At 38.4% G+C, this 21,111-nt stretch overlaps 1 protein-coding gene across 10 annotated transcripts in view; it reads right to left on the reverse strand.

Annotated features, from left to right (window-relative positions):
* SLC25A12 (solute carrier family 25 member 12) overlaps nucleotides 1–21,111 on the reverse strand; it is a 204,055-nt gene that overhangs the window by 67,192 nt on the left and 115,752 nt on the right. For 6 of the 10 annotated variants that reach the window (XM_084999504.1, XM_084999509.1, XM_021075518.2 and 3 more), the window contains exon 3: nucleotides 12,181–12,323. The exons of the other annotated variants lie outside the window; for them this stretch is intronic. In XM_084999504.1, the coding sequence (XP_084855630.1) occupies nucleotides 12,181–12,323 (143 nt within the window). The remainder of the gene's footprint in view (nucleotides 1–12,180; nucleotides 12,324–21,111) is intronic. 10 annotated transcript variants of the gene reach the window in all.

The following is a 21,111-nucleotide window of genomic DNA, read 5'->3' on the forward strand; positions in this document are numbered from 1 at the left end:
AATGGTAATAAATAATCATCTATCAATTATCACCTTAAATGTCAATGGACTGAATGCCCCAATCAAAAGACACAGAGTGGCTGAGTGGATAAAAAGGCAAAAACCTTCAATATTCGGAAGATGTGGTATATATACACAATGGAATACTACTCAGCCATAAAAAAGGATGACATAATGCCATTTGCAGCAACATGGATGGAACTAGAGAATCTCATACTGAGTGAAATGAGCCAGAAAGACAAAGACAAATACCATATGATATCACTTATAACTGGAATCTAATATCCAGCACAAATGAACATCTCCTCGGAAAAGAAAATCATGGACTTGGAGAAGAGACTTGTGGTTGCCTGATGGGAGGGGGAGGGAGTGGGAGGGATCGGGAGCTTGGGCTTATCAGACACAACCTAGAATAGATTTATAAGGAGATCCTGCTGAATAGCATTGAGAACTATGTCTAGATACTCATGTCGCAACAGAAGAAAGGGTGGGGGAAAAAACTGTAACTGCAATGTATACATCTAAGGATGACCTGACCCCCTTGCTGTACAGTGGGAAAATAAAAAAAAAAAAAAAAAGAAAAGACAAAACCACATGGTCATCTCAATAGATGCAGAAAAAGTCTTTGATAGATTCAATATCCATTTATGCTAAAAACCCTTACAAAAGTTGGTATAAAGGGAACATATCTCAACATGATAAAAGCTGTTTATGACAAACCCACAGCCAATATGATACTCAATGGTGAAACACTAAAAGCCTTCTTGCTAAACTCTGGAATAGGACAAGGATGCCCACTCTCATCACTTCTCTTCAACATCGTACTGGAAGTACCAGAAACAGCAGTCAGATAAGAAAAACAAAAGGTATTCAAATTGGTAAGGAAGAGGTAAAATTGTCACTATATGCACATGTGGCACATGGAAGTTCCCAGGCCAGGGATCAAATCCAAGCTGGAGCTGCAACCTATACCACAGCTGCAGCAATGCTGGATCCTTAACCCACTGTACCACAGTGGGAGCTCCCAAACAATCGCTTTTAAAATCACATCAGGAGTTCCCTGATGGCACAGCAGGTTAGGGATCCAGTGTTGTCACTTCTATGGCTCAGGTTGCTACTGTGGTGTGGATTTGATCCCTGGCTTGGGAACTTCTGCATGCCACAAGTGCAGCTAAAAAATAAAAATTAAAAAAAAAAAAGTACTTAGGAATAAACCTCGCCAAGGAGGTAAAAGACATATGCTGGGAACTATAAAATATTAATAAAGGAAACTAAAGAGGATGCAAACAGATGAAAAGAAATCCCATGCTCTTGGATTGGAAGAACTAATGTTGTTAAAAATGGCAATACTACCCAAAGCAATATACAGATTTAATGCAATCCCTATCAAATTACTCATGACATTTTTCACAGAACTAGGATAAATAATCCTAAAATTTATATGGAACCATAAACGACTCAATTGCCAAAGCTATCCTTAGGAAAAAGAGCAAAGCAGAAGGCATAACCTTCCCAGACTTCAGACAATACTACAAGGCTATAGTAATCAAAACAACAAAGTATTGGGCAAAAATTGACATATGGATCAATGGGACATGAGACAGACCAGAAATAAATCCACACACCTATAGACAATCTTCGACAAAGGAGGCAAAACTATACAATCAGGAAAAGACAGGCTCTTTAGCAAGTGGTGGGGAGTTAGACAGCTGCATGTAAATCAATGAAGCTACAACACATCTTCACACCATACAAAAAATAAACTCAAAATAGCTTAAAGACTTATATTTACTTGTCTTATACTTAAGATAAGACACCGGAGTTCCCTTGTGCCATGGTAGTTAAGGATCTGGTATTGTCACTGCAGTGGCTTGGGTTTAATCCATGGTACAGGAATTTCCACATGCCACAGGTACAGCATTTTTGGCTGCCCTGCAGCATATGGAGCTTCCCAGGCCAGGGTTTAGATCCGAGCAGCAGTCGCAAACTAAGCTGCAGCAACTCCAGATTCACTGATCCCATTATGCAACAATGGGCACACTCCAAAATATATTTGCTTTTTTTTTTTTTTTTTTTAAAGGACAAGACACCATAAAACTTCTAGAAGAGAACATAAGCAAAGCATTCTCTGACATAAATTGTACCAATGTTTTCTTAGATCAGTCTCCTAAAACAATTGAAATCCCAGCAAAAATAAACTGGTGGGACCTAGTCAAACTTACAAGTTTTGCACAGCAAAAAATGCCATAAAAAAACAAAAAGACATCCTACAGAATGGGAGAAAATATTTGCAAACAATGTAACCAACAAGGGCTTTATCTTCAAAATATACAAACAACTTATATAATTCAACAACAAAAAAGAAACCAATTGAAAAATGGAAGATGACCTAAATAGATATTTCTCCAGAGACATACAGATGGCCAATATGCACATGAAAAGATGCTCAACATCGCTATTTTTAGAGAAATGAAAACCAAAACTGCAATAAGGTACCACCTCACACTGGTCAGAATGGCCATCATTTAAAAGTCTACAAATAATAAATGATGAAGAGGGTGTGGAGAAAAGGGAGCCCTCCTACATTATTCATAGGAATGTAAACTGGTGCAGACACTGTGGAAAAGTGTGAAGCTTTTTCAAGAAAACTAAAAATAGAGTTGCCATTTGATTCAGCAATCCCACTCCTAAGCATATACCCAGACAAAACTATAATTCAAAAAGATATGTGGGAGTTCCCACTGTGGCACAACAGGATCAGCAGCATCTTGGGAGCACTGGGACATAGGTTCGATCCCCAGCATGGCACAGTGGGTTAAGGATCTGGCATTGCCGTGGCCACAGGTTAAGCTGCAACTGTGGCTCAGATCTTATCCCTGACCCAGGAACTCCATATGCTGCAGGGCAGCTTAAAAAGAAAAAAAAGAAAAAAAATCCAAAAAAAAAAAAAAAGATAAATGAATTTCTATGTTCATAGCAGCACTATTCATGACAGCCAAGACATGGAAACAACCTAAATATCTATCAACAGATAAATGGATCAAACAGGTTACGCACAAGAGTTCCCATCATGGCGCAGCGGAAACTAATCCAACTAGGAACCATGAGGCTGCGGGTTCGATCCCTGGCCTTGCTCAGTGGGTTAAGGATCTGCCATTGCCGTGAGCTATGGTGTAGGTCACAGATGCAGCTCAGATCCTGTGTTGCTGTGGCTGTGGCATAGGCCGGCACCTGTAGCTCCGAGTGGACCCCTAGCCTGGGAACCTCCATATGCTGTGGGTGTGGCCCTAAAAAGCCAGAAAATAATAATAAAAAATAAGTAAAAATAATAAAATTATGCCATTTGCAGTGACACGGATGGACCTAGAGCTTATCATAGTGTGAAGTAAGTTGGAAAAAGAAAGACAAATACCACATCATTATCTCTTATATGTGGAATCTAAAGTAGACACAAATCAGAGTTCCCTAGTGGTCTAGCAGTTAAGAATCTGGTGTTGTCACTGCTATGGCTCAGGTCACTGCTGCAGCGCAAGTTCAATCCCTGGAGCAGTAATTTTTGCATGCCACAAGCTCAGCCAAAGAAACAAACAGAAAACCCGACACAAATCAACATATCTATGAAACAAAAACAGACTCATGGGTATATAGAACAGAGTTGTGGTTACCAACGGGGAGAGGGTGGTGGAAGGAAGAACTGGGAGTTCGGGATTAGCAGAGGAAAACTATTATGTATAGGATGGATAAATTAGGTCCCACTGTGTAGCACAAGAACCATATTCAATATCCTGTGACAAGCCATAATGGAAAAGAATATGAAAAAGTATATATTTTTATATATGTTATATATATATATACATAACTAAATCACTTTGCTTTACAGAAAAAATTAACACAACACTATAAATCAACTGTATTTCAATAAAAATTTTTTAAAAAAGAATGATAGATGTTCACAGGCGTGGCTCAGATCCTGAGTTGCTGTGGCTATGGCATAGGCTAGCAGTGGCAGCTCTGACTGGACCCCTAGGCTGGGAACTTCCATAGACTACAGGTTCAGCCCTAAAAAACAAAAACAAAAACAAAAACATATCCACCCATATGTTCACAGCAGCACTGTTCACAATAGCCAAAATATAGAAGCTTAGATTGCTTCTATATTTTATAGAAATTTATTTATATAAATGTCCACTAAGAGATGAGTAGATTAAGAAGATGTGGTACATATATACAATGGATTACTACTCAACCATCAAAAATAATGAAATAATACCATCTGCAGCAACATGGATGCAACTAGAGATTATAATACTAAATGAAGTAAGTCAGAAACGGAAAGGCAAATACCATATGATAGCTCTTATATGTGGAGTCTAAAATGTGGCACAAATGAACCTACCTACAAAACAGAAACAGACTCACAAACATAGAGTACAGACTTGTGGTTGGCTAGGCAGAAGGGGGAGGGAATGGGATGGACAGGGAATTTTGTGGTTGGTAGATGCAAACTATTATGTTTGGAATGGATGAGCAGCGAGGTCCTGCTATACAGCACAAAGAACTATATCCAGTCTCTTGGGATGGACCACGATGGAAGATGGCATAAGAGGGGGAATGTATATACATGTGTGGCTGGGTCACTTTGCTGTCTAGCAGAAACTGGTATAACATTGTTGATCAACTATACTTAAATTTTTTAAAAATACAAAAAAAAAAAAAAAAAAGAATGACAGATCACTACCCATTGTAAACCCCTAACACATTAATGGACCTGGGCAATAATCAATAGACCCTAACATCAAGAGAGATACCAGACCAAAAATAATTACACGTGAATCTGATCAAGTCTCTATAGCAGAATTTCTAAACCTTGGCACTCAAAAGTGCCATTTTAAGCTGGATAATTCTTTGTTGTGGGAGCCTCCTGTGCATTGCATCATGTTTAACAGCATTACTGGACTCTATGGACTAGATGCCAATACCATTTACCACACTGAGAACCACTAATTTATTTTTTATAATGATTTTTATTTTTTCCATTACAGCTGGTTTATAGTGTTTTGTCAATTTTCTACTGCATAGCATGGTGACCCAGTCACACATACATTCTTTTTTCACATTATCATGCTCCAATCATAAGTGACTAGATATAGTTCCCAGTGCTATACAACAGGATCTCATTGCTTATCCATTCCAAAAGCAGTAGTTTGCATCTATTAATTCCAAATTCCCAGTCCATCACACTCCCTCCCCCTTGGTAATCACAAGTCTGTTCTCCATGTCTGTGATTTTCTTTTCTGTGGAAAGGTTCATTTATGCCATATATCAGATTCCAGATATAAATGATATCATATAGTATTTGTCTTTCTCTTTCTGACTTACTTCACTCAGTATGAGAGTCTCTAGTTCCATCCAGGTTGCTGCAGTTACTGTGTTGTGGCATTATTTTGTTCTTTTTTATGGCTGAGTAGTATTCCACTGTGTGTATATACCACATCTTCTTCATCCAGTCATCTGTCATGCACATTTAGGTTGTTTCCATGTCTTGACTATTGTGAATAGTGCTGCAATGAACACATGGGTACATGTGTCTTTTTCAAGGAAAGTTTTGTCCGGATAGATGCCCAAGAGTGGGATTCCTAAATCATACGGAAGTTCTATATTTAGTTTTCCGAGGTACCTCCATACTGTTTTCCATAGTGGTTGTACCAGCTTACATTCCCACCAATACTGAAGGAGGATTCCCTTTTCTCTACACCCTCTCCAGCATTTGCTATTTGTGGATTTATTAATGATGGCCATTCTGACTTGTGGGAGGTGGTACCTACAGCAGTTTTTGCTTTGCATTTCTCTAATAATCAGTGATGTTGAGCATTTTTTCATGTGCTTGTTGGCCATCTGTAGATCTTCTTTGGAGAAATGTCTATCCAAGTCTTTTGCCCATTTTTCATTTGGGTTGCTGGCCTTTTTGCTGTTGAGCTATATAAGTTGTTTGTATATTTTAGAGATTAAGCCCTTGTCAGTTGCATCATTTGAGACTATTTTCTCCCATTCTGTAAATTGTCTTTTTATTTTGTTTTTTTATGGTTTCCTTTGCTGTGCAAAAGCTTGTCAGCTTGATTAGGTCCCATTGGTTTATTTCTGCTTTTATTTCTGTTGCTTTGGGAGACTGACCTGAGAAAACATTTGTAAGGTTGATATCAGAGAATGTTTTGCCTATGTTCTCTTCTAGGAGTTTGATGGTGTCTTGTCCTACATTTAAGTCTTTAAGCCATTTTGAGTTTATTTTTGTGGATGGTGTGGGGGTGTGGAGAACCACTAATTTAGATGTAATCAACAATTTACAGAAAATACAAAGGACAAAGGAACATGTTAAATTAAACATTACCACAGAAACACAATCAGCAAAAATGCAGACTCTGGGAAAATATAAGGCAAACAATCTGTAGTTGCCAAAAAAATAAATAAATAAATAACTTTTCAAGATACGGAGGAGGACCTCATTAAAGACCTAAGTAGTTCCCGTCATGGCTCTGCGGTAACAAATCCCTGCAATCCCTGGGAATGCAGTTTCGATCCCTGGCCTCGCTCAGTGGGCTAAGGATCCAGTATTGCTGTGATCTGTGGATAAGTTGCAGACATGGCTCGGATCTGGCATTGCTGTGGTGTAGGCCAGCAGCTACAGTTCCTGATTTGACCCATAGCCTGAGAACTTCCATGTGCCAAGGGTGCAGATATAGCAATTAATTAATTACAAGATACAATACAGATCTTATTTGGATTCCTTTTGGGGTTTTTTTTTTTGGTTTTGTTTTTTTGGGGGGTTTTGGGGGTTTTTTTGCTTTTTAGGGTCCAACCTGTGGCATATGGAAGGTCCCAGGGAAGGGGCTGCATCAGAGCCGCAGCTGCCACAGCCACATCAATGCACTAGATCTGGATCAAATGTGTACTCATGGATACTAGGCAGATTTGTTACTGCTGAGCCACAACAGGAACTCCCTTATTTGGATTCTGATTCAAGCAAAACAATTTTTTTAATTTAATTTATAAGAAAATCAAATATTGATATAATCCAAATACCCAATGACATTAAGACATTAATATTTCTGAGGAGGTTTTGTTTTGTTTTGGCTTGGTCATTTTTCTTATCTTTTGGAAATACATATTAAGATATTTACAGATGAAATACATCATCAGAAATTTGCTTTAAAGTAATCCAGGGTTGGAGTTCCTGTTGTGGCTCAGCAGTAATGAGCCCAAATAGTATCCATGAGGAACATATTAGATCCCTGGCCTTGTTCAGTGGGTTAAGGGTCTGGCGTTGCTCTGAGCTGTGGTGTAGGTTAGAAATGGGGCTTGGATCCCATGTTGCTGTGGCTATGGTGTGGGCTGGCAACTGCAGCTCCAATTCAACACCTAGCCTGGGAACTTCCATATGCCTCAGGAGTGGCCCTAAAAAGCCAATTAATAATAATAATAATAATTTACTGAATACAAACTAACAAAATTTCAAAATATTAATACATTAATTTTGTAATTTTTAAACCACCAAGATTACTTCGTAAGAGGTTTTTCTATATTTATGTAGACTATTAAAGGAAAACACTTGTGAAAAATTAAGAAAAGAAAATACAGTTTTCCACATTACAGGAGAATAGAGCTTCCTGATGAAATTCTGACAGAGCTAAATATAGAAACTAGCATTCTAGAAGTTACAGTTTCAAACAAGCAACTGTCAAAATAGTTCAGATTACATCACACAATAATAGTCCCTGATCTGCATTTAATGCACAAAATCATTTTGCTTTTCATTATATAATCAGAACTTCAAAGTTTCAGCCACAATCTCACCAACAATGCTTGGCTCTTACTTTTAGACAACTCATCATGCCATAGATACTATACAATGCTGCTTCTACATGGTTCTCCATAGCAAGCACCTTCATGAACACACTTTTGCTTTTGTTACTATCTATTGGAGGAAAAGCAGCATAGAAGAGAAGGGGGCTAAGAAAACAAGGGGGTAGTGGAAGAGCACAAAAAGGGCATGGTATTGATCACTCTTAAACCCACTTTTCCTCCCACTTAACTCAATCAGCAACTTCCTTATGTGAGTTCTTAATTGAGATCTAGTCTGGTGTAATTATAAATAATACTATATAGTGTTATTTTAAGTTACATACCTATAAGGACTCATCATCAAAAAACTACAACAGAACCAAGGAATACCTTCCTGGAGCTCGGAAAAACGTACCAACTGAATTATTCAATGTTTTTTTAATGGTTGCACCCACAGCAAACAGAAGTTCCTGGGTCAGGGACTGAATCCGAGTTGCAGCTGTGATCTATGCTGCAGCTAGGGCAATGCCAGATCCTTTAACCCACTGCACCTGGCTGGGTATCAAACCTGCACCTTTGCAGGGACCCAAGCTGCTTCAGTGGGATTCTTAACCTACTGTGCCACAGTGGGAACTCCTGAACTATTCTAACTTTCTATCACTGCCCTGGGTAAAAGGGTGGGAAACAGAACAATGGAGAAAAGGTAATTTTTAAAATGATTACAGGGAAAAAGAACTAAAAATTAAGAGAACTAATCTTGTGCCATTGGGCAAGTCAATCAACCTCTCTGGAGTTCATTTTCCTTAAATGTTAAATGAGGAAGGGCTGGCTACTCGGAATAAATTAAACATTATCAAAGCCTTTGATTCTGTTAAATTAAAAGTAGTTAAACTTTTAACTGATATTTAACCTTTATGAAGTCACAGACTTTTCTGAAAACCTGTAATTTCTCCCCAGAAAAATGCAGATACAAATTCACTCATTTTGCATTATATTTTAGCAAGTTCAGGAAACTCTGAAGACCATCCATGAACAGGACGTTAAGAATCATTGTTTCTGTGAATCTGACTAGTATCCATGAGGACGCAGGTTCAACCCCTGGCCTTGCTCAGTGGGTTAAGGATCCAGTGTTGCTGTGAGCTGTGGTGTAGGTTGCAGACACGGCTTGGATCTGGCATTGCTGTGGCTCAACCCCTAGCCTGGGAACCACCATCTGCTGTGTGTGTGGCCCTAAAAAGACCAAAAAAAAAAAAAAAAAAAATCACTATTTCTAGAAAATTCCAATTATCTCTGCTTCTAGAAATAATATGATTCATAAATATATTTATCATAAGGTCATAGTTTTTATGACCTAACTCTATGAATCAGATTTCCTACCTAATCTCAATCTGACTCCTTTCAAAGAAAGAGGAAGAAAAGAAGTTTAAGAAGTTTTTGGGAGTTCCCATTATGGCTCAGCAGAAACGAACCCAACTAGTGTCCATGAAGATGTGGGTTTGATCCCTGGCCCCGCCCAGTGGGTTAAGGATCCGGCATTGCATGAGCTGTGGTGTAGGTCAAAAATGCAGCTCTGATCCCACATTGCTGTGGCTGTGGTGTAGGCCAGAAGCTGCAGCTCTGACATAACCTCTAGCCTGGGGACCTCCATATGCCACACCTGCAGCCCTTAAAAAAAAAAAAAGTTTTTAAAATTTGAAATAAACAAGGTCCTACTGTATAGCACAGGGAACTATATTTAATATCCAGAGATAAAACACAATGGAAAAAATATAAGAAAAAATGTATATATGTATCTATAACTGAACCACTTTGCTATACAGCAGAAATTAATACATTGTAAATCAACTATACTTCAATAAAAAAAAACCAAAAAATAAAATAAAATTTGAAAAAAACAGATTTACCTTTTCAAAAGAGAAACATTTTTTTAAATGTAAATACAATTCAATATTGCTAGATTTCTTGGGAGTTCCCATCATGGCGCAGTGGTTAACGAATCTGACTAGGAACCATGAGGTTGCGGGTTCGGTCCCTGCCCTTGCTCAGTGGGTTAAGGATCTGGCATTGCCATGAGCTGTGGTGTAGGCTGCAGACGCGGCTCGGATCCCGAGTTGCTGTGGCCCTGGCGTAGGCCGGTGGCTACAGCTCCAATTCAACCCCTAGCTTGGGAACCTCCATATGCCGCGGGAGCGGCCCAAGAAATAGCTAAAAAGACAAAAAATATATATATATATTGTTAGATTCCTTACTAGTCAATACCCATTTTTGATCTATTCTACTCTGGCAACTTAGACACTTGATTCCACTTGACCACACTTTAACAACACAACTAAGTCTGGGAGAACCACATGAAGCTTCAGGTAAGATAACTACTGAGATGCACCAGAGCAGAGGGTCACAAAAAGAAGCATCTGAAAAGATATGGAAATCTGATAGCAAGTCCCAGACCAAAATAATGGCAATAAGTAGTCTACATGTTTCTAAAACAGACTTAGTAATTTTGAAGAAGGGTTTTTTTTTTTCCCGCTTTTTAGGACCACACCCACACATATGGAGGTTCCCAGGCTAGCTGTCAAATTGGAACTATGGTTGCCAGCCCACGTCACAGCCACAGTAACTTGGGATCCGAGCTGCATCTTCGACCTACACCACAGCTCATGGCAACAAAAGATCCTTAACTCCCTGAGCGAGGCCAGGGATCGAACCCACAACCTCATGGTTCCTAGTTGGATTCATTTCCACTGTGCCCCAATGGTAACTCCTGAAGAAGGCATTCTGATTAAATACAATTAATTTTTATAGGCCTTACTGTCTAATTACTATTGAGAGACCCAATGATTTTATGGTCCACAGTAACTCAGCAGTTGATACGACTTTTTTTGAGACTAGGCTCAAAAAGTATACAAATTCGCTAGTATCATTATCATTGATAAATTATATAAAATCTTCCTAAGATATAAAATACTCACAGTAAATTTCATGCACTGTGCCAGATTCTATGAGAAAATACAAATGAACACAGTAACTCCAGATTCAAAGAACTCAGAAACCAACACTTCTACTTTTTTACAATAGCCCTCTAAGTGGATTTCATTGCACATAGTCTTGTCCTAATCTAACCTACAATTTTTCTAAAATCTGATCATATCTGAGATAACAGAAATAATTTTGAAAAACTAGGCAATAAGGAGTCTTTAAAAGTTTTTCAAACAAGTACCTCTTAGAGGTAGGAGAAAGAAACAGGCCATTGGAGTCCTGGGGCTGTAGCCTGGAACTCACAAAGCAAAGCATATAAATATTTCATTCTCTCCGTAATAGAGTCATATTTGATTTTAATATAAAAATGTCTTTTCCCCTTGTTTTGAGTAAACTGACACTCCAGTAAGATGCACCTTGTAATTTCTGTGACTGCACCCACCCATACACTGCCAGGCTAAAAATAGCTCTGATGCACTCCAATCACAGCTCTGACAGCTACAAAGTAATGCCACAGCCACACCAAAGTACTTATAACAAATTTCCCACCATGTATGAGATGCAAACATGCCTGTGCCCTTGATGGCTCAGGTCACTACTGTTCCCTTTCCTGTTATTCTCCTATTTGTTCAACCATCAGCAAGCTTCTTTTTGTCTTGCCAGATTTCACGCAAGCATCATGTCTTCTAAGATGCTGTTCAGACCACCTAAAACAGAGTTAACCATGCTTTCTTAGGCGTCCTTTGCATGCTTCGTATGGTTCTATTATAACACCTTATTCCCAAAGTATTACTTTTTTTCCTTCTTTACCCATCCTCTTTCTCACTAAGCCATGAGCTTGTTAAGGCCAGGAACCTCATTTTGTTTTTATTTCTAATTCCATAGTGCCTGGCAAATGGTGGTTGTTCAATAAATATCTGTCAGATAGATATGCACATAAATCAGTCAACAAAAATTCCTGATTTTTCTTCATAGCAGTTATAACCCCCAATGTTATAATTTACTTTTAAAATTTTTTATTGTTTTTCTGATTTATTCACTGGTGGAATTCTAGCACTTAGAACAGTGCCTAAATGATACAGTAGGAACTCACTATTTATTGAATGAATGAATGAAATATACTCGATCTGAAAACCATTCTGCTCAGATTATTCAATATAAAATATGACTTTCACATGTAATTTTTTTTCTCAAAAAAATCTGGTATACTTGATAATGGCAGTGAACAGTTTTTATGAACTTTGAAGAAAAGACATGTTTTATTAATGTTAAAATTCCAGATGGTCATGGGTAAATTTATAGGTTTTCCTATTTTTTAATAAGATATTGAAGAACATTAGTATTTTTAAAAAGTACAAAAGTTCTTACCCATCCTTGGTTTGATCAGCTACACCTGCCAAGAGCTGCACAATCTTTGGATTGCTATTTGGATCATTATACAGCCCAAGATAGCGTTGGACAAAGTCTTCTGGGGTCATGTAATGTTCTCCATCAACCTCAGTACTGGCATACTAAAAAAATAAATAAATAATATATACTTAAAATTAAAATAATCATGATCATTTTACAGCCAACAAATGTTTTGCAAAAAGGTAAATTAAAGACCAGTCTCAAAATCGAAATAAGGACAATAAATGCAGAATTTTTCTAAGTGTAGTCAAAAAACAAACACCCAGAGCCTGATTTAAGAACACTAATTAAGGGAGTTCCCGTTGTAGCACAGCAGAAACAAATCCGACTAGTATCCACTATGAAGGATACGGGTTCAATCCCTGGCCTTGCTCAGTGAGTCGGGGATCTGGCATTGCCCTGAACTACTATGTGGGTTGCAGACACAGTTCGTATCCCACATTGCTGTGGCTGTGGTGTAGGCCAGCAGCTGCATGTCTGATTTGACCCCTAGCCTGGGAACTTCCATATGCTTCAGGTGTGGCCCTAAAAAGCAAAACAAAACAAAACAAAAAACACTAGTTAAGTATTAATACATGGTACAATATGGATGAAGCCTGAAAACACAGTAAGATTAACAAAAACACAGAAAAGGCCACATACTGCACGACCCCAAGTATACGAAATGTGTCTAATAAGCAAATCCATAGTGTCTAAGCAAATCCACAGAGTAGTTACCAGGAGCGAGGAGGAGAGGGAATGGAAAGTATTTGCTTTAACAAGTAGAGGGGTTTTTTGGGGGGGGGGGGTGAAGAAAATGTTCTAGATTTAGATAGTGCTAACAGCCACATGATATTGTAAATAAACTAAAAGACACTAACTTGTATACTTTAAAATAGTCACTTTCGGAGTTCCCGTTGTGGCTCAGTGGGTTAAGAACCCAACGAGTATCCATGAGGATGCAGGTTCGATCCCTGCTCTCTACTAGTGGGTTAAAGGATCCAGCTTAGCTGTGAGCTGTGGCATATGTCACAGACACGGCTCAGATCCTGTGCTGGTGTGGCTGTGGCGTAGACCAGCAGCTGTAGCTCCAATTCCTCCCCTAGACTGGGAACTTTCATATGCCATGGGAATGGCCCCAAAAAGAAAAAAAAATTTAGTAAATTTTATATTATGTGACTTTTATCTCAAATTTGTGTGTATGTATATGTGAAAAAAAAATACAAAAAAGACAAAGAAAGGCAAAAGGGCAGCCAAAGTAAGCAAGACCTGAAAATGAGAAGATAACATCTGGAGACACCCTGAGGCTTCCTGCCTACAAGAGTCGGGGGTAGGAGTAGAGACATAACCTGCTAATAAGCCTTAAAAATAAAATGAGAGGGAAGGATTGGGAATCTGGCAATGAGCAGAGGCTATTATATACAGGATGGATAAACAAGGTCCTATTGTGCACAGGGAACTATATTCAATATCCTGTGACAAACCATAATAGAAAAGAATATGAATAAGAATATAATATATATGTATAACTGAATCACTTTACTGTGCTTAACAAATGAACACAACACTATAAATCAACTATACCCAATAAAAAAATTTTTAAGTAAAATGAATGAGAAAAGTATAAGACCATTCCTCCCAAGTATTTCTTCCAAGTTCCAGCAGCTGGAAAAAAGAAAAAAAAGTTCTACCTATTATTGATAATTTTAGAGAATAAAATAATAATACCTGCTTATCAAATAAATGCCTCATTATTTTAAGGATTTTATGCACTATGATGTGATGAAACACAAACAACCAAAGCCCTCCTCCTTGGGTTGCAACTGATTAGTCTGGCTACTTCAATCCACTATCAAAGTAGTAACATCAGAAAATTCCCCAGGAATTCCCACCGTGGCACAATAGGATTGGCAGCGTCTTGAGAGCCTGCGACACAGGTTTGATCCCCTGCACCGCACAGTGGGTTAAGGATCCCTTGTTGCTGCAGCTATGGCTTAAGTCACAGCTATAGCTCAGATCTGATCCCTGGTGTGGGAACTCCATATGCAGCAGGGCAGCCAAAAATGGAAAAAAAGGAGGAATACAAGGGCCCACTAAATGCCAACCATAATAAATCAAAACAAAACCCCACACCAGGGCCTGGCCCATCATCATAAAATCACAGAACATTAGAATAAAGAGAAAATCTGAAGTTTTCAGAGAGGAAAAAAAAAGGTCACATATAAAGAACTATGAATCATAGATATCAATGTTTCCTCAACAGAATATTGGAAGCTTGAAGATAAGGCAGTAAGGCCTTGAAAATTCTTGCATAAATGATTTATAACCTAGAATTCTAAACTGAGCCAAACTTACAATTTTAAGGACAGATTAAAAGTACTGAGATATCCAGGTTCTCAATACTTTTTTCCCTTCTATGTATCCTTTCTCAGGAAACTAGAGCACAGTTTGCTCTATCAAAAAGAGAGCATGGGACTTCCTGTTGTGGTGCAGTGGAAATGAATCCCACTAGCAACCATGTGGTTGTGGGTGTGATCCCTGACCTCACTCAGTGGGTTAAGGATCCTGAGTTGCTGTGAGCTGTGGTGCAGGTCGAAGACTCAGCTCGGATTTGGTGTGGCTGTGGCTCTGGCATAGGCCGGCAGCTGTAGCTCCAATTCATCCCCTAGCCTGGGAACCTCCATGGGCAGTGGCCCTAAGAAGTCCAAAAAAAAAAAGAGAGAGAGAGAGACAACATGAACCAAGTAAGAGAAAGATGGAGGATCCAAGAAATAAATGATCCAACCCAGTAAAGTGGCCAAGAGAAATCCCAAGACAGCTGTGCTGAGGCCTGCAGGGTGCTGGTCTGGCTGGGGCAGATGGGGGCTCCAAGAGGGCAAGCACTATGGAAACTGGAATGTCAGGTTATCCAAGGCATTCGGCTATGTGGAAAGTAACACTGGGAGGAGTGTGAATCTCTGCCAAAGCCTTTATCTTCTCAATGAGACCTACTCTTTATCATCCTATTTAGCATTACCACCCATGCCTTCATTCCTATTATTCTGTTGTTCTGCTTTTTTCCCCTCAGCACCTATTATCTTCTAATACACTACATATTTACTTTATTATGTTTATTGTCAATCTCCCAACTAGAATGTAAATATCACAAAAGAAAGAATCTTTGTCCAGTTTGTTCATTGAAATATCTCAAGCCCCAAGAATAATACCTGGCACATGGTAGGCACCCAATAAATACTTGTTAGTGAATTAGTAATAATTCAAATCACTAAGTAAGTGAAAAGTTAAGTAATTTTTAACTCTATAAAAAGGCAAATTGAAGTTCCTGTCATGGCTCAGCAGTAACGAAAACAACTAGTATCCATCAGATTTGATCCCTGGCCTTGTTCAGTGAGTTAACAATCCGGCCTTGCCATGAGTTGTGCTATAGGTCACTTAGCTCAGATCCCAAATTGCTGTGACTGTGGCATAGGCTGGCAGCTGCAGCTCCAATTCGCCCCCTTGCATGGGAACCTCCATATGCCAAGGGTACAGCCCTAAAAAGACAAAAAAAAGAAAAGTAAATTATAAACAAGTATTTTTGTTGTACAAAAATTAAAAATATTATAATACATGCTTGGTTCAAAATAAACAGTATATATAGTCACAGTAATGTAGATACCAAATATTAATTTAACAATTATAAATATAATGAGAAGAACAGAGGGAGAAGAATGGCTATGAGTCTTTCAACAATGCCATTCTCCTCCCAGGCCTCTATACATCACACATCTATATAAAATGAAAACGAAATAATCTTTAACATTTCAAAACAATAGGCATGCAAACATAGGCTAAAGAGAAAATAAACTGAATGGCACTGCTAATGATAGTGAGTGGATTCTACCAATTCTAGTCAATTGCTTTTTCTCCTCATTCTTCAATGTATGACATAATCTGACATGTTTACCAAGACAAGAAAAACCCCAGAGTTAAGGACAGGCAGGAGTAGGGAAGGGTACAATGTCAGGGACACTACTGCAACTGGAAAGAGGAACCAACACAAGGAAGTTTAAAAATAGAATTTAAAGAGACTGACAAGTCAATCACTAACTAGAATGAGCACCACAAGAGTATGAGAAATGCACAATGGAAACCAAAATAAAATGATTCATTCTGAGGACATGTGGGATGGTTGGCAGGAGAAAAAAGAAAGTAACATTCAGAATAGCCCCTGAAAGTAAAATTCAATTTCAACTGCAAATGGAGAGAAAGGGTATTTCGGGCTTTAAAAAAAAAAAAAAAAAAAAAAAAGTCAACAAATACAGAAATGTTTTAAAATATTTTTTTCTTTTTGAGGGGGAAGGGAGTCAGTTGGAGAAAGAAATGGTAATAAAAAGAAGGTACACAAAGATATGCAGAAGAAAGTGAAGCTGAAAAGGCAGTTTGAGACCAAATAGTGGAAGACTTGGAATGCTAAACTGATTAGTCTGAACTTTATCCTACGGACCACGGATGCCACTAAAAATTGCAGGAGGGGAGAGAGACACGATCTGATCTGTGCTCTCTGATGGCAGTGAGAAAGAGAGAGAAACTTACTGCGAGCAGGGAGATCAGGTAGTGGCTTCCGCAAAGATCCAGGTGAGGAGTTCCCCTCGTGGCACAGTGGTTAACGAATCCGACTAGGAACCATGAGGTTGCTCCCTGGCCTTGCTCAGTGGGTTAAGGATCCGGCATTGCCGTGAGCTGTGGTGTAGATCGCAGATGAGGCTCAGATGCCGAGTTGCTGTGGCGTAAGCCGGCGGCTATAGCTCCAATTAGACCCCTAGCCTGGGAACCTCCATATGCCACAAAAGCGGCCCTAGAAAAGGCAAAAAGACCAAAAAAAAAAGATCCAGGTAAAAGAGACTTGAGGCCTGAACCAAGGCAGTGGGAATGAAAATGAAAAAACAATGGGGGGAAGTTCTTGTCAAGGCTCAGCGGAAACCAATCTGACCAATATCCATGAGGATGAAGGTTCGATCCCTGGCCTTGCTTAGGGGGTTAAGGATACAGAGTTGCCATGAGCTGTGGTATAGGCTGCAGATGTGGCTTGGATCTGGCCTTGCTGTGCTAGATTCGACCCCTAGCCTGGGAACCTCCATGTGCCTCAGGGGTGGCCCTAAAAGACCAAAAAAGATAAAAGAAAAAACAATGAGTACTATCATTCATTGCTAAAGGCTTTTTATTTTATTTATGATTTCAATAATATTAATTCGTACCTTTTGAAATTAAAAAGGATATACAGGAGTTCCCATCGTGGCGCAGTGGTTAACGAATCCTGACTAGGAACCATGAGGTTGCGGGTTCGGTCCCTGCCCTTGCTCAGTGGATTAACGATCTGGCGTTGCCGTGAGCTGTGGTGTAGGTCGCAGACGCGGCTCGGATCCCGCATTGCTGTGGCTCTGGCGTAGGCCGGTGGCTACAGCTCCGATTGGACCCCTAGCCTGGGAACCTCCATATGCCGCAGGAGCGGACCAAGAAATAGCAAAAAAAAGACCAAAAAAAAAAAAAATTTATTTAAAAAAAAAAAAAAAAGGATATACAGTGAAAAATCTTCCTCCCACCTCTGTCCCCAGGCACCCAATTCTCAATTTCTTGTATATCCTTCCAGAGACGTTTTGTGCATAAACAAGTAAATTTTATATATGATATTATTTATGCTAATAAATACACACAAATACATATATATGAATATTCATATCCATTTCATTTTTACATAAATGATAACATACTATTTACACTGTTGTGTACATTTTGCTTTTTCAAATTTAGTCCTTTTAAAAAGTGATTTAGCAATATATCATAAATAAAGAACCATAAAAATGCTCATATCCTTTGACAAAGAATTATGGGCCTGACTCCTACAAAAAAAATTTAAGAGGAGTTCCTGCCGTGGCTCAGGAGTAACAAATCTGACTAGTCTCTATGAGGAAGCAGGTCGGATCCCTGGCCTCGCTCATTGGGTTAAGGATCCGGTATTGTTATGAGCTGTGGTATAGGTCGCACATGTGGCTCAGATCTGATGTTGCTCCGATCCAACGCCTAGCCTGGGAACTTCCATGTGCTGCAGGTGCAGCCCTAAAAAAAAAAGAGAGAGAAAAAAAAAAGAAAATATAAGAGATATAAGGGATAGGTTATGGTGATCTTTGTTCCTCTTGCTTCCTAATTGTTTAATTCGTAGACGTCAATTTTCAAAAGAAACAACATGAAAACATTTCAGTTAGTATTCAACAAAATATAGCAACTAATTGTCCATTTCTTTTTATCACAGAGATGTCTAATATCTAATACTAATACCTGAATTTGATTGCCAGGACTATGACCACTACACACGCAGAATATATATATACACACACAAACACAGAAAGTATACTGTACTTACTGACATCACCAGGATTTCACAACATTCTTGACTAAAACTATCATGGAATAGAACAGCCTTAGCACAAACCACCAAGGACACCGCTGCCAACAAGGAAAATAAATGCTTCTGTTGACATGTATTTGGAACAGGCTTTGCCAATATCTGGGGTTATAAATGATGCCAGAGAATCATTTACCCTGAGGTATTCTGCTAGTGTTTTCCCCAACTCTCCTAGTCTATTTTAACTTGATTTTAACTGAAAGATAAAGTGCATAGCTCAGAGGGGGAAAAAAAAAAGTCTTCTCTTCCGCAAGGAGTCAGCACTTGACTTCTGCAGGAGACAGTTAACTAATTAACTCATTAAATTAGAGACAATTACTTGGCAATGTCAGTGAGCCTGCTGCCTGAACAGACAAAACAGAAGAGGGAATTTAGAACTGAAACTAGAATCTACTCACAGTCAGTCAAGGCATTATGACTAAAACATTTCAGGCATTATGTTAACAGAAAAGCAGGTACCTCAAAAACAGGTGATACATTTAAACCAAAAGTATTTTTTAAACTAGGAATGACCCTATTTATTTTAAATAACTTCATTACTTTTAATGCTTAGTTTAACTGACTGGCAAATAATGTTTACACAAACCAAAAAAGTAAGCAATGGCCTAAAGTAACACATATAACTAGAATAAGAGGTTAAGAGGCCTTATGGAGACCCTCTCTTTCTGCTAATCAAAATGACTTGCCTGCTTACACTAATAATGACAAAAAGCAAAACTTTTTCGGTCTCCTAGGCTAACACTTATTCTAAAAATTTAATATAGTAAGTAACTTAGTATTTTCACAATATCATTTCTATTTCGTTTCTATCATTTCAAAGACTGAACTAAAATGACTTTAAATGAAATTAACCAAATATTATATCCCTACTCCAAATAACTTTAGAGTTAATCATTTGCCATTTCAAAGATGTTTCTTAAGCACTCATAAATCTCTCTTGGGCAAGAAGTCAAGGACATGTGAAAGACATAGACAAGAAGTAGCTGACAGTATCTGAATAAAAATAGGTGGTCTATTTTCTCTGTTAAACTTTCCCCAAGCCTAACCCAAGTATTTTAATATAAAAGTACACACAGATTTGACATTTCCACAAATATTTGAATTTACACTGAGTATAGTTCATATGTGCTTGAAAAAGCCTTGACATTTTGAAGAAAGAAAATGAATCTTAATGAAAGATTAGAATCCTTATACATTGAGTCAAAATTATTGCCAATAAAAGATGGTAGGGTTTCATGCACAGATTGATGTTGTACTTACATTGAATGACCCCTAGTTCTAAATCAGAGGATCATGTTATCTAGAAATGTTTTGCCTATCAAGCCAACAGATCAACATATCAAGATCTCATTTGACTGGAGTAAACTGGATAGTAGTAACTCCTCCGCAATTTTCCAAGTTTAACCTTAAGTGACCTTTAGAATATATGCAACTACATCACTGGTTAACCATAAAGCAGACTTTACAAAGAGTTTACACACAACCCTAATTTCCATTGCGTAAGGAAACAAAATGTTAACTTAAAAATTCAATGACGTGACTGAGTAAACAAACCCAAATAGTCTAAGTGACATAAACTACCTGTTTAAAAGGTTTAAACTCAAAACAGTTTTATATTTCTAAAATATTTTCCAGAGATTATAAAGGAAAATTCTGATGGGCTGTGACTAGAAAGGTGGTTAGTTTAAAAAAAAATTCATACAATGTATCAAGATTAAGGATTTTCTTTTTCAGTATGTACAACAAAACTATTATCTAGAAGCACTACTTTTTAAACTGAAAATCTGCTTAAATCAAATCTTTCAGGTTACTGTGTATTCATTTTAAAATAGTTATCAAACACTAACTTTTTTTTTTTTTTTTTTTTTTTTGTCTTTTAGGGCCGAACCTGCAGCACATGGAGGTTCCCAGGCTAGGGGTCCAATTGGAGCTGTAGCTACCAGCCTACACCAGAGCCACAGCAACATCGGGATCAGAGCTGCGTCTGTGGTCTACACCACAGCTCACAGCAACGCCAGATCCTTAACCCACTGAGTGAGGCCAAGGATCAAACCCAAGTCCTCATGGATGCTAGTCAGGTTTGCTAACCACTGAACCATGACGGGAACTTCCTCAAATACCAATTTTGTGCTGGGCACTATGGCTTGTACTAGAGATGCAGAGATCAAAAAACAAACATACTTCCTGCCCTCAAGCAGCTCAGAAACAATGGTATAATTGACACCAAAACTAGGGTCAGAAAAATGTTGTAATTCCCTGCACCATTAACTAGTAGAGATTTCTTGAGCAAATACACAGCTTCTGACTCTTTTAACAAGGAGTTATAGAAAGGTAGATATTTTTTAAGAGGAAAAAAATGATATCCTGAACACAAAAGTACTTGGGAACTATAAAGCTAATGCAAATGAAATAGTTATTCTAGGATTTCCCTGGTGGCTCAGCAGATTAGGATCTGACAATGTCACTGC

Source organism: Sus scrofa, chromosome 15 (genome assembly GCF_054392235.1).
Source record: "Sus scrofa isolate SSC_HxYL_T2T_F1_AM1 chromosome 15, Sscrofa_HxYL_maternal_Yorkshire_Landrace_v2.0, whole genome shotgun sequence".
NCBI classification, from domain to species: Eukaryota; Metazoa; Chordata; class Mammalia; order Artiodactyla; family Suidae; genus Sus; species Sus scrofa.